The 15,325-nt window shown below is 37.9% G+C and overlaps 1 protein-coding gene and 1 long non-coding RNA gene across 8 annotated transcripts in view; one reads left to right on the forward strand and one right to left on the reverse strand.

Annotated features, from left to right (window-relative positions):
• znf827 (zinc finger protein 827) overlaps positions 1 to 15,325 on the forward strand; it is a 102,356-nt gene that overhangs the window by 73,205 nt on the left and 13,826 nt on the right. For 6 of the 7 annotated variants that reach the window (XR_014089077.1, XM_017304946.2, XM_008420155.2 and 3 more), the window contains exons 7-11: positions 1,803 to 1,857; positions 2,001 to 2,101; positions 7,215 to 7,352; positions 10,931 to 11,102; positions 12,526 to 12,692. Coding sequence is in view for 6 of the 7 variants with exons in the window: in XM_017304946.2 (XP_017160435.1) it covers positions 1,803 to 1,857; positions 2,001 to 2,101; positions 7,215 to 7,352; positions 10,931 to 11,102; positions 12,526 to 12,692 (633 nt within the window). In the remaining variant the exon portion in view is untranslated. The remainder of the gene's footprint in view (positions 1 to 1,802; positions 1,858 to 2,000; positions 2,102 to 7,214; positions 7,353 to 10,930; positions 11,103 to 12,525; positions 12,693 to 15,325) is intronic. The other variant, XM_008420162.2, reaches the window with a different exon arrangement.
• LOC145552951 (uncharacterized) lies at positions 5,701 to 7,208 on the reverse strand. Its single transcript, XR_014089099.1, has 2 exons — positions 6,302 to 7,208; positions 5,701 to 5,990 (listed from the first exon to the last, which is right to left on the reverse strand). It is a non-coding gene; the product is annotated as an uncharacterized LOC145552951 (long non-coding RNA).

Consider the following 15,325-nt stretch of genomic DNA (forward strand, 5'->3'; position numbering starts at 1 on the left):
ATTCTGACACACAATTCTGTTTCGATCTTAACCATTTGATCTTTTACAGCCTCGTTTTACAGCCGGTTAACGAGATTTCCTCCTGGATTGAACTATCCTGGCAGAATATGTTTCTGGCTCTCTTCCAGAATTGACACTTCACATTTTTATGTGTAAAAACATTTGAAAGCCATTCTTTACACTTCACAATTCTTAGCTACGTTGTGTTGGTTTGTCACTTTAAAATCCCAATTTAAAAAAAACATGGGAGTTTTTGTGGTTGGAATGTAATAAAATGTGAATAACTTCAAAAGCTGTGAATATTTTTGCAGGTTCTGTGTCGTTGAAACCCTTCCAATTATTTTTTTGTGTGAAAGAAGTAATATTAGGCGTGTTACTTATGGTGTCTTTACTCATGTCAGCAGTTGATGGATGAATCCATCACAATGTGCAGCCGCGTCAACGCCATTAATCTTAACAGCACTAAGCTGAGTCAGCAAAAAATAAAAATAAAAAAAAAATCTTTTTTTGCAAGTTAGGAAAATGAAAGACGAACTGCTGGACCAAAAAATGCCATAAATGAAATGTTAAATATTTCACAGTTACTTTTCTTTAGTCATAACTGAGTTTTAAATAGTCGACTTTAGTCCTGGTTTGACTCCTTTTAGTGCGTCTTTAGTGCGGTCATTGTGCCTGTGAAATCATCATGTGTGTTTCCACTGAATAAACTAAAGATTTTACAGATCACAAACTTTTCCAACAGATCTCTGTTCAGTGAAGAATCACCTACCTGAGGTTGGACCAATGTTTCTGGATTAAATGGCTGCAATAATTGTCACAGTTTTCAAACTAACAGCATCTGTTCAAACACAAACCGAATCAACAATATCATTTTAGATTTAACTCATGCAGGGGTGTCCAAACTGCAGCTGGGGGCCACTTGCTGGCCGGTTTTACTCAGGCCCTAAACTTACGATAAATTCAGAATCATTTTTTTGTTTCTATTTCTATCCTGCACATGTTGAACCTTTTTAAGGCTTAAGAATCCTCTAAAAATCCTGCCAAGTAAGGAACCAACTTTAAATCAGATCTTTCAGCTGCAGCTTGTCACAAATCAGTTTCCATTTATTTTCTTGAATCAATACAAGTAATCAAATGTAACATTTTGACAGAAGAAATGTAGATCAGCACCGGTTAGGTGAAAATATTTTGAATTTGGTACGAATTTTAGCAGCTATTAGCAGAAAAACTTAAAAACTTTGCATACAATGAATGAACTGAGGAGGTTTTATCTCTCAGGTTTCATGCTGAGTCTTTGCTGTTTGACGAAAAGACGACTGCAGTTAATTTTTGACACGTCTTTATTTGTCCACAGATAAATCCACTTTGCTCATTTTTTTAAAAGCTCACAACAGGCGGTATGCAGTCAGGGTCAGCTACAAGGACTGGGCTGAAAGGAGTGAAAAACACCTGAAGGAAAAACTTGAAAAGACCTTCAGAAAGTCTGGAGAAATATTGGTTTTGAAAAAATCTTAAAAATAAAAACTGGCTTATTTTTAAGGATGAAAACAAGAACTGAGAAATGCAAAGAAATGAAGCGTGGTTTGATCACTTTTATCACGTTTGTCATATTTTTAGTAAAGATCCGTTGACAGCAGCTGACATGAACTTGAAAGAGTCTGAATCCTCACAGCTGCTGCAGATTTTCCCTTTAAATTTAAAGTCTGAGTCGTCATCTGACATCTGCCGTGAAAACACAAAGAAACAGATGTATTTGGCATGAATAATGTTACATTGATGAGTTTGTATTCTCTTCTTTCCAGAAAAAGTAAGCAAAGCCAACAACCACAAAGACAGCAACATGGTGGGAATAAATAGGTAGGTCAGTTTCTCTAGAAATACTCTGTTTTTATTTGTGCTTTTTAAATGGTCAGTGATAGTTGGAGTGCGACTGAAACCTGTGGGTGTTTTTTAGTGGCTGTGTAAGTGTTGGTAACATCGGCGCTGCTTCTCTGTTCCAGTTCATTCCTGGACGAGTGCTTCAGACAATCACCCTTTAACTCGCGCTCCAAGAGCTCGTCCCCCGCAGAGGCCAGCTCCTCCACCAGGGCGCCGTTCCACGGTGAGGAAATGTTACTGTGTGCTGCTCAAAATCACAGCAGTCCAACATCATTAACCAGATCAATCAATGCGTTTCTGTAGAAATTACACTCTGAAACAGCAAATCCTTCACCAGCTCATTTTTATGTTTAAAACTGACGAGAGATTAAAAAACCTACAAAGAGGTTTTGTGCGGGTTCTTGGATTCCTTGAAAAGGCTTGACTTTTAATCAGGCGTTTTCAAGGTTTAGAAAGTTCTTGATTTCTGTAAAGTGTTTGATATTCAAACTTCATCGTTTCGTAATGAATTGCAACCTGATGCTGAGCTGAATGGCTACATTTGGAAAAAGTTATTTACAGTTGAAGCCAGATATAAACCAGAAAATTTTTTGCCACTGAAATTAAATCAGACTAAACTTTTCTTGTTTTAAGTCTGTTAGAATTACCAAAATTATTATTATTTGCTAAATGCCAAAAAATGTTTAGAGATTAATTTGTAACTTTTTCTTGGTATGTTGTGCTTTAGCATGTTATTTAAGCAGGAAAGTCTTTTACCTTTTCACAACTGGTTTTTATTGTTTCCATGTAATATTTATTATTTCTAATGGCTCAATGCCTTATTGATCTGTGTAACTGAAAGAAAGGTTGTCTTATAATTTATACATTCAGCAAAGTTATTTAAATGTGGGAAATTTTTGTTAAATTAGTGTTTGGTTTGTGTGAAACTGTTGAAACTGTTAATCAGATGAACCTAAAAGGAAGTTACAGTAGACTGTGAAGCACGGCGGGTGAGGCATCATGATAGGGGCATGTTTCTCACACTATGGAGACGTACTTATAAAACCCATACCAGGGATAATGAGGCCTCTGACTGAAGGCTAACAACTCACCACTGATGATAATATTCACTTTTTCTAACTTTCTGCAGAGCAAATAATTACTACACATCTCTATGTTTTGATTTGGAGCAAAATGTGCAGAACATTTATTCATAAATTAGATTTATTATTAGAGTTTTGAGCTTTACAAAGTGTTTTAAAACACTTTTGAAATATATTATGTTGGCGTCACTAACAGGTAAGCATTCATTAATCCAGAGGCTCAAATTAAAAAACACTCTTTCAAAGTTGGGTAAGTTTTAAACGGAAGTCCTTAAATCCCAGATGTAGCTCTGACATACTTCATAATGCAGTGATGCTCTGATTCCACACACACAAACTGTATTTGCACATTTTTGGAGCTTTGTTTTATATATGTATATGTGTATAAACTGAGGTCAGGGCCCTCTACCTTGAGTTGGCCTTTCTGAAGCCCGGAGCGTCCTCCTGCCCCGCCCGACTCCCCTTCATCCCTGGCATCTCTCAGCTTCCCTTGGTGTGTCTTTGACAGTGAGGGATCCAGAGGTTAATTAGCTTGTGCCAGTTTCCTCTGTCCCTCTGCCAGTTAATGAAAATCTGATTGGCTTCTGGGTGTCAACAGTGTCCTGAAAGTTAATTCGTCGAGGCCTTTCCCCTGTGAGTTTAAGCCTTACATCCGGCCTCTGCTGCTTTCAGCTTTATCACCTCTGTTCTGCTTAGCAGATTTTTCTGTCTTCAAGTTGGATTTGCTCACTTTTTTATTTCTTCTTTATCCAAATATTGGAGCATCAATCAGATATAATGTAATGGAATAACTGTTGTAATCACATATATTTACCCGACTGCCTTGGTACAGGTCCTGGGATCCCACAATATTTGTTTAAAAACAACTTTTTTTATCTTAAAATGTAGCAAACTGCGTGAATTTTAAATTCATACAAACTCAGATGTACCAAAAAGAATAAAAAAAATACAACGGACAAACACTGCCTAATTAAAGACATTATGGAAATTAATAAAGAAAATTAATTCTGAATATCCTGCTCTAATTAATTAACCTCTAAAAATTATTTAAAAATTATTAGAGTATAAAGAGACCTTCAAATGTTAATTGACAAGAAATACATTAGGAATTATCAAATAAAAATTTTTAAATAATTATAGAAATGAGTTGAATAATGAATATGTGGATTAAAAATAAAACAAAAAAATTAATCAAAACTCGATTATATTGCATAAAAATATTTAAATGGAAATTAATTCTTAGAGAAATTTAAATGACAAGTCAATTGTCACTTGTAATGAATCAAATGTCTGAATTAAAATATTGCCACATAAATTTGAATTTTTTTTTCTCCTAATTTTGGCAGTGTCAGTCCTCCATATAGACTCAAAATTAAACTGTATAATTAATAAATCAAGTAAAAATAAATTTCTACCAAGAAATTTAAATGAAAAACCAGTTTAGATTACTTTTAATAAATAAAATGTCCAAATTAAAATTATTTGTTCACATTTTTGTCATTTTTACATATATTTAGTTTTAATTTTGGCAGTCTCAGCCCTCCGTAGAGAAGTTTTTCAGTTCAAACAGAAAAGATTTCATCAGGGTCCATGTGATTCCCCTCTTCCAGTCTGGATTTAGCTCGCTCCTTCATTTCTTGTTTGCGTCTCTCCTCTCGGCTCTAACAACACTAATTAAGGCGTTAACCACTTCAAGGCCATCCACTTTAATTGGCTTAATCATGAGTGTATTTGCTGGGTCATGGCTTTGGGTCTCTGCAGTCAGACTTCTGAGACCCTCGAGTGACCGACTCTTCCTCCTTCTTCTCCTCCGAATCAGGACACTTAATTCTCTTCTGCTTCTTCGGCTTCAGCCACAAATCCTTTAAGTTTGGACTAAAAGCTGAGTGTGAAATCAACTCACCTCAGTCGGATTTTATCTCATGGAGGAAGTCGGATAATGAAATATAATAATCACACCTGACACTACTTTTTCTCTAAGTTTGTACATTTGTCATTTCTCTCTAGACGTTTTATTGGCAAAGATGTGCACAGAAAAAAGTTGCTCTCAAATGCATCAAAACTTAATTCATCTTGAGATGTTTTTAAGCTCAAATTTAAACTACTCTTGGTCATTAATCATTGAATGTCCTAATGATTAATCATTATGCTTCATTCTGACTCTAATGATTTCTACTCCATGCCTCCATTGATGTTGGCTTGCTTTACAAAAGATTGAACCTCCTGGAGATTCAAGTGTAAAAGAAACAATGAAAATGTGGATAAATACCCTGTGTATTTAGTACACTCATAAATATATCCAAAGACTGTGAAAACTCTTCTTAGAGTACACGCCTTCATGTATCATGAGGACATGTTAAATAAAAATCCAGTGACTTCTTCCAGAAAATATAAAATGAGTCGTTATGAACCTTTCAGAAGGATAAGGATTCAAACTCAGACAAAAATCAACCTTCAGTCACGGCTATCCGAGTCCTCAGGCTTTAATCCTGTAGATAAGCTGTGGTTGAGCTGAACAAAGGTGATGGTCAGAGATCTCTTTCTCTGTACAATGAGGCTCTACAAAATGTTTATAAGCAACTAATCACCTCTGATTGCAGTAAAAATAGATATTTGTAAACATGACATTTTTTTTAAAAGATAAGATTTAAGATTTAAAAGAGTTTAAAACTTTTCTTCAGCTTCAAATCATTTATTTTGGGGTAAAAAATATTAAAAATAAGAAATAAAAACAGGGCAGTAAAGTAAAATCTCTCTCGGTTGTTTTTACTTAAATTGCATCTTTTTTTCTTGCTTTGCTTTTTCAAGAAGTCCATAAAAGCTGCTCTGACACAAATGAAAACAACGATCCAAACTGCACACAGCACGACAAAGCTGGTTTGCATTTTGGGGGTCAAAGAGGAAGTTAATATCTGACACAGAGAGGAAAAATGCTCAAGGTTGCTTGAGTCGGTGCAACAGCAGCTGAACGTCTTCTCACACCACCATCTGTTCTTTAGGGACTCGCCACAAAGTCTTCCCCCTGCATGCCTGGAAAAAAAAGAAAAAGATATTTGCTTTCTTTTCCCGAAGTTTTCAGAGCTGTATAAATACCACATCATTTGTCACCAGTGGAACACACACAGGTTTTCTTCCATAATCTCATACAGGCGCAGCTCAAGGCCAAACTGTGCAGCCTGAACAATGCACTCTGGGAATAAAGTCTTCATTTACTCTATGGAGGTTGAACAGCACAATGGAGAAAAAAATACTGCATGTTTTCTTTACTTCAGCTCTTTAAAAGCACCATCTCTGTTTTTGAGTTGGCATACAGTGAGAAGGAGCCGCAGAGGTGTACTTACCATCAGAGGCGGCAGAGAAAAGGACTCCTGTTTGATGTTGACATTAAGAATGCGTTTAAGCGGCATCCCTCCTGTAGGTTAGATAAGGAGCGTCGTTTAGACGGCGGCAGGCAGCTTTCAGAGTGTTGGGTTCACGGCTGAACGAGAAGTGAAAGAAACCTTAAAGAAGGACGACTATTCTGGATATTTAAACTGAACCTATAAAATTCACATTTTGTATGTGTTTGTAATCCAATTTGGGTCTCAGTGGCTTCTAAAAACAGCTCAAGTGCTTAAATTAGCCACCCAGCCATTTTTTGGCAATATGCTCATGTTTTTAGGTGTCTGGAAAATGTGTAATTTTCAAAAACCTCCCTCGCTGTCACCTAGCAAACGTAGCTGAGTTCCAGTACTTTTGGTCAGTTGGTTTTACTGCTGTATGCACTGTACAATGGCTGTTGGAAAAGACAGTTGTTTGGAAGTTGACTTACCATTCAGAAACCACTTGCTGCATTCTTGTTGGTTGTGCAGGAGACTCCACTTCTGCTTTTCAAAGTTGTATAAATGTGCATCAGTTTGCAGCCATTTTCACATTTAAAGTGACAAGAGGCCCTAAAACAGTTCATAGGCAGAACTGAGGAGACTTAAGATCTCATTATCTGAGAATGACTTTGTGCAAAAAAGTAATGAATATGTTTTTATATCGCCTGCAGACGTATCCTAACCTGTTCAAGGAAGCATGAAAGGTCACTTTTAAGTGAAAATGTTTGAGAGCCATTTATTATTTTCCTTATAGTTACGTGCTACTTTTGTTTTATAACATAAAATCTGTTAAATACTTTTAAGCTTGGGGTTGTAATATGACAGAAACGTGGAACATTTCAAGGTGGTGTGTGTGAAGGCAGTGAGTGATGGACATGTGTCTTTGTTTCAGATTCTGAGAAGGACGACGGCGAGCCAGGAAACGGCCTCGCCCAGTGGAAGCTACACGAGCAGCTCTTCCCCTGTCCCGTCTGCGGGAAGGTGTTCGGCAGGCAGCAGACCCTGTCCAGACACCTGTCGCTCCACACAGGTAAACCACACGCTCACACACAGAAGCTTGGTCTCCTTTATAGGGCTGAAACGATTAATCAGATTAATCTAGGGCTGAAACGATTCCTCGAGTGATTCGAGTACCTCAATTATTAAAATTCCTCGAGGAAAATTGACCTGCCTCGAAGCTTCGTTAATTTATGTTTTATCATTTAGCGCACCGTGTTTCAGCCGGAACATTATTTGCGTTGCGCGGAGCTCTGACTTCCGCCTCTGAGTTGTTGACGGAAGCTACGTGTTAGCGGCATAACGTCCAATCTTCAAGTTCGGCCCGCGGGGATTTTACTGATTGGTGATAATTCCGGGTTTTCATCGTTTTTGTGGGACCAATAAACATCCTTAAAATGACCGGCGCGATGCCGGGAGTTCGGCAGCCTTTCTGCTCCGGAGCTGCTGGTTGAACGGCGGGAAGAAGCTGAGGAGGATTTATACAGGTGAGCGGAGAGACTGAACACGGCGGGCGGCTGAGGGTTGATGCTTACAGGGTAAGAGCAGCTTTACGGACGAACCGCACAATAAACTTATATCATCCCGGTCTGAACAAACGGGAGGCGGAACATGGCGGCTAGATGAGTTTCTGAACGGAGGAGCCGTAAATATCCCGTATTGCTCCCCCGGTCTACAAAAAAGTAACTGGTAGGGAAGCTCAAATGTGGAAAAAATAGACTGATGTTGATATCCGATAGTAACACTGGTGTTATGGAAGATTTACCAATATTTTATTTCATAATTGTTTTTATCCGATTACTCGATTAATTGTAAGAAAAATCTATAGATTACTCAATTACTAAAATAATCGTTTACAACAGCCCTAGATTAATCGTTATTTTTCAAATAATGGCTAACTAATTTAGTCTGTACATACTCGTTTAGAATCTCTAAAAATGCCATTTTGCTGAATGTACAACACAATAAGAGCGGTAATTAAGTCAGAAGTGTAAAAACCAAATATTTTGCATTTGAAAAAAAAAAAAAAGAAAATTGTTAGTGAATCTGTTTTACCCAGAACTCAAGTATCATAGATTTAACTTCACCTGTTCAAATTCTGTAAATATAAAAACAAATCTAAGCCCCCTTTGCTAATCAGTTATTAATCAGTTAATCCAAAAAAATAATCAACAGGTTGGTCATAAACTGTGTTGATAGTTTTTTTTTTAGCTGCAGATGCATCCTTTGCTACGTTTGATCAAGTGTTCACTAAAGGGACGTTTGTTACGTCAAATGTGTAAAATGTGTATTTCTTATTTACAAATTATTCAAATTATTTGTGTTTTATTTCTAACATTGTATATTAAAACCTTACATTTTTTTATCTAATTAATCGTCAGATTAATTGATTAATCGTCAGGCTAATCGATTAATCGTCAGAATAATTGATAAAATAATCGTTATTTGCAGCCGGAGTCCTCTTATTTCCTTTAATGCATAGATGTTGTTTGTGGCGCCTGCTGTAAATAGATAAGGTTGACCGGACTAGATTACCCTTCCTCGAAAAAGATTACTACCGTGATTAGTCTCTCTGGGAAAACTGCCGTCTAATTACCCGGCTTGAAGGATGCTGCACACACTTATGGTCCGACTGGTCTTCTCCATCCGTTTCTCTGTCCTACACACACACTCATACACACACAGAGGCTTGGGAGGCTTCCTCACTCCCTGGTGACCTGATTACTCTGCGTTTTCTCCATTGATCCGTTCAACCCCATCCCCGTCTTCCACTGTCCCGCTCTCTGTCCTCGTTAGTTACAAGAATCTAATAATAATCCCACCTTCCCGGTTTTATTTAAAGGCACATTTCCTCTGGACTCCAGATAAATGGAGCCTTTTTGGGACACCACAGCTCACAAGTTGAGACTTGTGTACCAAATGCCCCCCAAACAACCGAACATGCTCACACATTTAGGGTACGCACACACACACACACACACCATCTGAGAGTGTTGGCTGCGAACAGCTTGGCCACACCACAGAGAGCAGAAGCAGGGGCATATGTCACTGTGATGGTCTTTTTGGTTTCCCCGGCGACATAAAGGTTGCCTGGCTTCATGTCCTTGGGGCAAATGGGTTGAGAGTTAGTGTTTGTGTTTTTGTTGAGGGGGGGAGTAGACGTGTTGTTATGCTAATTTGTTTTTGCATAAAAGGAAACGTGTTTCTGCAGATCTTCTATACTGCTTATAAATTGAACAGAAGTTTACATACACCGAATAAACACGTCCATCTTTTTTCCTAACTATTTTGAAGTGAAATCAGACCAAACATCTCCTGTTTTAGGTTAGTTAGAATCACCAAAAATATTTCTATTTGCTAAATGACACAATAATAAAATAATATTTCTGAGATTTATTTTTTAATGTCTTCAAGATCAAAAGTTTACATAAAGAATTACTACTGTCCCTTTAAGCAATAAGGGAAGGCCCAGATGATGATGTCATGGCTTTGGAAACTTCTGATAGGTCACTGACACACTTTAGTTAATTTGATGCGTTTCAAGGCCACACCTGGAACTCCCTGCTTTCCGATTTGACACGATGGGAAAGTCAACATCAATCAGCCAAGAAGAGGACAGAATCGTGAAGCTGCAGCAGTCTGGTTCATCCTTGGAAATAATTTCAAGACGCCGCGTTCTTCTACTCAAGTTCAGACATGAGGGGAGTGTCGGACCATCAGACCGCTCAGGAAACGTGTTTCTGCTCAGGAGACAGATTCTGGTCCAAAATGTGCAGATTGAGCCCAGAACTAAAGCCAAAAAACTGAAAAGATGCAGCTGAAGCTGGTAAGACAGACCAGTGAAACTTGTACTAACATGGGCTGAAAGGCCGCTCAACAAAGAGGAAGCCATTATTCCATAAGACACATAAAAAGTCAGATTGTACCATCCTAAATGTGAAGTTTGGAGGTGGCAGCATCATGCTGTGGGGCTATTTTGCTGCAGGAGGAACTGGTGCACTTTATGAAGTGAGGAAAGAACATTATGTGGAAATATTGAAACACAGTCAATGTTTTGACATAGCCATCACAATGCCTATGTCAGCTGTGGGGAGCTGATCTTCCCACAGCTTCTAAAGAGAAGATCAGGAAAGGCGTGTGTGAGCGAAGCGGCCTACAGCTCTGACCCAGTTCCACTGGTTCTGTCAGGAGGAATGGACCAGAACTCCAGTAAACTACGGTGAGACGCTTGTTGGAGGAAACGCAAAAGATTTGACCCAAGTCTTACGTTTCAGAGGCAGCCCTATCAAAATACAGAGGAAAAGCATGAAAACTCCTGAATTTGAAGGCATTAAAAAATCAATCACTGACATGTTGTGGCATTTAGCAAATGGAAATAACTCTGGAAATTCTAAGTGACCTAAAACAAGAGAGGTTTTGTTTGATTTAGCTTCAGATGGTGAGGAAAAAAAGGTGAATGTTCTGGGTATCAAATCTATATTTATGTGTTTTTACCTTCCTGAAAATTGGACCGTGTCAGGAATTAATTGACCAGGTTTAAAAGTTTGATCCAGAGTGAAGTTTAAAATGAGGCGGGTTGTGTGTGTGTGTGCGTGCGTGTGTATGTTGCAGAGGAGAGGAAATACAAGTGTCACCTGTGTCCTTACGCAGCCAAGTGCAGAGCAAACCTCAATCAGCACCTGACCATCCACTCTGTGAAGCTGGTCCAAACGGACGCCGAGCAGATCGTCAGCGCCGTCACCGCCGACTCCGCAGAGCGCAAGAACTGCCCGTACTACTACAGGTAGGCTTCACACACCGCACACACACTCAGGGGGGGACAACACTGAGGTTCTACACAGATTCATCTTTACATTACAGATCCATATAACCTACTTTTGTGAGTCAGGTTCACATTGTGAAATAAATAGAGGAAATTTGTCAAATTTAGATTTTCGTCCTAACATTTTGGATGATGAACTTGAGAAATCATATATTTATATTTCCAGATTCACACGTGATTTATATGAGACGTTTTAGCATCCGGTCAAAAGTTTACATACACTGTTGGTGTCCAAACTCCCAAAACTTAAAAATACTTTTGTCAATTTGGCTTATTAACAGAAAGACATTCAATTATTCAATTATTTTTTTTACCTCTATTGTAAAAAATTTTAAATTTAAAAATGTTTGCTTTATTTCAGTTAGTTTAATAAATTTGCTAAAAGCAGATTTGGATACACCAATGTCTACTTTTGAGATATTTACTGTGATATTAAAGTGAAGGCAAAAATCCTACATATTAAGAAATGAATACTTTGTTCTGGACTTAAAGTTTTCTGTTGCAATAACTCTTCACTGAAGGAAAGTGAAAAGTCTCCACTTGTGCTAATGGGTCACATTTGGATCATTCTCAATTTGAATATGGGCAAGGATTGTATCCCCAACTTGACTCTCTGACAATCAGGTCAGATCTAAAGAGGAGCAGCAAAAGCAAATGAGGCGGAATAGCAGTGCTAACTGATGATGTTGGTGTGAAATATCGTTTCTACTGTTTGGAAGTTGAACTGATAATTTGTCAAGACAGCCACTGGACTTGAGTTGTAAGACTGACTGCTACTGGGGATCTATCCGGCCCGCAGCATCACCAGCCACAGTGCTTACTTGAAAATGGTTGAATAATATGGGTTACAATGTTTAATTTACCTGCAGGATAAACTATTTTGATTGAAAATCCAGAATAAATGCAAACATTTGGTTTAGGTAATGTTTTTAAAACACACTAAAGGTGTTTGTGGTGTAATCACTCCAACCTGGAAAAGGATCCAAACGATTGAAAGTTAAACTTCTGACTCTGCATGAGCTGCTTTTCTCTCTGTCTCATGCAGCAAACCCAGACTGGTTTTAATTTTTATTGATACAAACTGAACCGTTTCACCATGTGAAACCAAACCAGTTCCCATCTGGTTTAACATTTTATCTAATACTCACCTGGACTGATCCTCTTTTTATTAAACCGTTCTCCAGAAATTCCCTCTGTGTTTCAACACTGTAAACTCGTTTTTCCAGTCATTTTCAGATAATCTTATTCAAACTAAAATGAATGCGGAGACACCATACATTTGGTAATTTATGCAGGCAAATGTAACACTGAATCTGACTGTCTCCCTCTTCTCATTCTCACCATTTCTCCTCCCGCCCCTCTCTGCTGTCTGTTCCCTGTCCAGCTGCCATGTGTGCGGTTTCCAGACGGAGCTGAATGCCCAGTTTGTCAGCCACATGTCGCTTCATGTGGACAAGGAGCAGTGGATGTTCTCGCTCTGCTGCAGCGTCTGTGACTACGTCTGTATGGAGGAGAGCGACATGAAGAGCCACATCAGCACCGGACACGCAGGTAATGACGCCTGTCGGCCAAAAGACGCCGGCTTCGGTTGTCCCGTCAGATGTTGTAGTAAAAAAATCAACTCGTAAAAAGCCAAATTAAGATGTGTTATTGCTAATTCTGATTCTCAAAAAGAGTTATTTTGGAAAACTTTTCACACGTAAGAGTGGGTGGAAACTTGTTTGGACGATAATTTTGATCTGGTTCTGAATTTAAACAATGAGCAAAATTCAACATTTGGGATTTTATGTGATAGACCAACACACACGTTAGGTTATAATTAAGGGGAAGAACAAACGTTTTACAAATAAAAATCTGAAAAGTGTGGCATGCATTTGTATTTGATTCCCCTTAAATCAATTGTAACCAAATATACCTTCAGAAAGCATCTTATTTCCAAATGCAACTCATAAAGCAGAGTTTAGTTATTAAACAAAATACCAGGCTTTTTATGTGGAGAAATTTTTTCTAATATTATTGCAAGTAAAGAAAATATTTTAAAAAAATTGAAATTTGAAAAAAATTTAATAAAAATCTGAAAAAGTAATTCCAAAAAAAACCCCCTGAAAAATAAAATTAAATTAAAATATAGGTTCAAATATTGTGTACATATTATGTATTTTCCTCACTAAACATATTTTTTGTTTGAGAAGTTTTCCACAGTCTCACTTTTGAAACTTGTATTTTCTTATAATTTTGGAACAAATTTCTCTCCATAGATTTTAAAATCATCTGAAAACAGAAAGATTATGGCACAACTGCAAACCTACCTAAACTGGAGGGAATTATGAAGTAAAAAACAGCTGAGAGGGAAATTTGGAAGAGCTTCAGAGATCTAAAATTACTTATTAGTCCTTTTTTTAGGTAACTGTATGGCTGTGACTGCATGACACGTCAATTATAACCCCACAAACATAAATACTGCTCTTGAAAAACATTCCCATTTTAATGTGGTTGGTTAGGACACCAGTCACATAAAATCTATTGATATTTGATACTCTTATTGAACAAGCTGAAGAAGAATATAAAAATAATCTCAGCAATACAAAGTTTAGGGGATTTTAAACTGGAATTTATTGTGACTATAATTAGTCAAAATTCTTATAAATGATATAATTAATGTCCAACCCTAGTTGTGAGCTACAGCGCAATGTTTTTTATGTGTTGGAAAGGCCTAGTCAAAGGCTAGATTTGAATCCAGTTGAGAATCCTATGCACTACATTGTGGCGAAACATGAAGAGGGAATACTTTTACAGCTCTGTAATCGTCTTTCAGGGTCTGACCGTGTTTTTCATTTCTGTGTGAAAGAAGCTAGAATTGTTAGCAGAAACGTTGTGATGCAGGAGTTTAAAAACACGGGGTCAGAGGTCAGTTCATAGGACGGGGAGGAAGACACAAACAAGCCCGGTCCGATCGACCGTCCTCACTTTTAGAGCCGCGGCCCTGAGTCCCAGGTTGTCGATACGCGTTTTCTTGTCTGAAACGGCTTTGTTCAGTTTTATTGCTGATGTTTTTTCCTCTTTTTTTTTTTTTTTCTTTTCTGCCCCTCGTTGTGGGTGATGGTGTTGCTGGGTGGGAATGTCCGGCGCAGACAGCTGAGGGGTCCTCGGCAGTCCGTGGTGGCCTTGTTTATCTGAGAAGGCTGGCCGTTATCGTGCCTGTTGGGGAGGAATCGATAGGCCTCGGGTCCTGAGAAGACAGGCTGGGTTCTGCTCTGGGGACGACTTTTAAACCTCACAGCCTGCTGTGGCATTTATCTTTGTCTCAAACAAGACGGACTCCACCGTTTTATGTGCAAAAACTTTAAGTACCTTAAACTGCACAAGCAAACGCCTTTGCATCCTCGGGAAGATTCATCTGTCAGGGTGCAGCTGAGTTTACTGAGCTTAAAAAGCATCTGCTGCATCGGTTTCATCACATCCCAGAATTTAGTTTAGTCATAAACAAAGCAATACTGCTAAATGATCGCTTTTGTTTTTTTGTTTTGAGCCATTTGTAGGTTGTTTTATGTGGTTTTTTCTAATGGTGGGACTGAACTAAAAATTTTAATAGAGCTAATTACAGGGGATTTAACTAATTAATTACATTTTAATCAAAAACTATTAAAATAAGCATTATTTTCAATTCAAAAACCCTTTTTTCATCTGCGATGCTGCAACATGGTTAGTGTTGAGATGCTTCAGGCTTCAGTTGCATGGCCAAAGTTAGTTTATAACAGGAAAATTAGAAAAACAATGAACAATTCTTCAGTATAGATGAGAAAAGTACTAGGTCCACCATTTTTTTCACTTATAACAAGGGCATTTTCCCATGTTATGAGTAATAAATCTGCCAATAGAACAAGTGCATTTCAATATATATAAACAAGCTCTTAAATATTGCTGTAATGTTACTTATAAGATAGTTTTGTCTTATTTCAATAGTCCTGAGATATCTGCACTTGAAAGTAGACAAAATACTTGGTAAGATTTGTTTTTGCAGTGTAATGGCCTAGTTCAAGTGCAGATCTGACTCTGATTGAAATCTGATGGCATTTTGTAAAAAGATCCCTAGAGGGGACTCTTGAATCACAGAGTACTTAGTTTTTGACATTAATCTTCTCTATTCCCTGTTGTGAATTATTGTAAACTTCAGGTAAAAGAAG

The sequence above is a fragment of the Poecilia reticulata genome, chromosome 1 (assembly GCF_904066995.2).
Source record: "Poecilia reticulata chromosome 1, P_reticulata-male-v2, whole genome shotgun sequence".
NCBI lineage: Eukaryota > Metazoa > Chordata > Actinopteri > Cyprinodontiformes > Poeciliidae > Poecilia > Poecilia reticulata.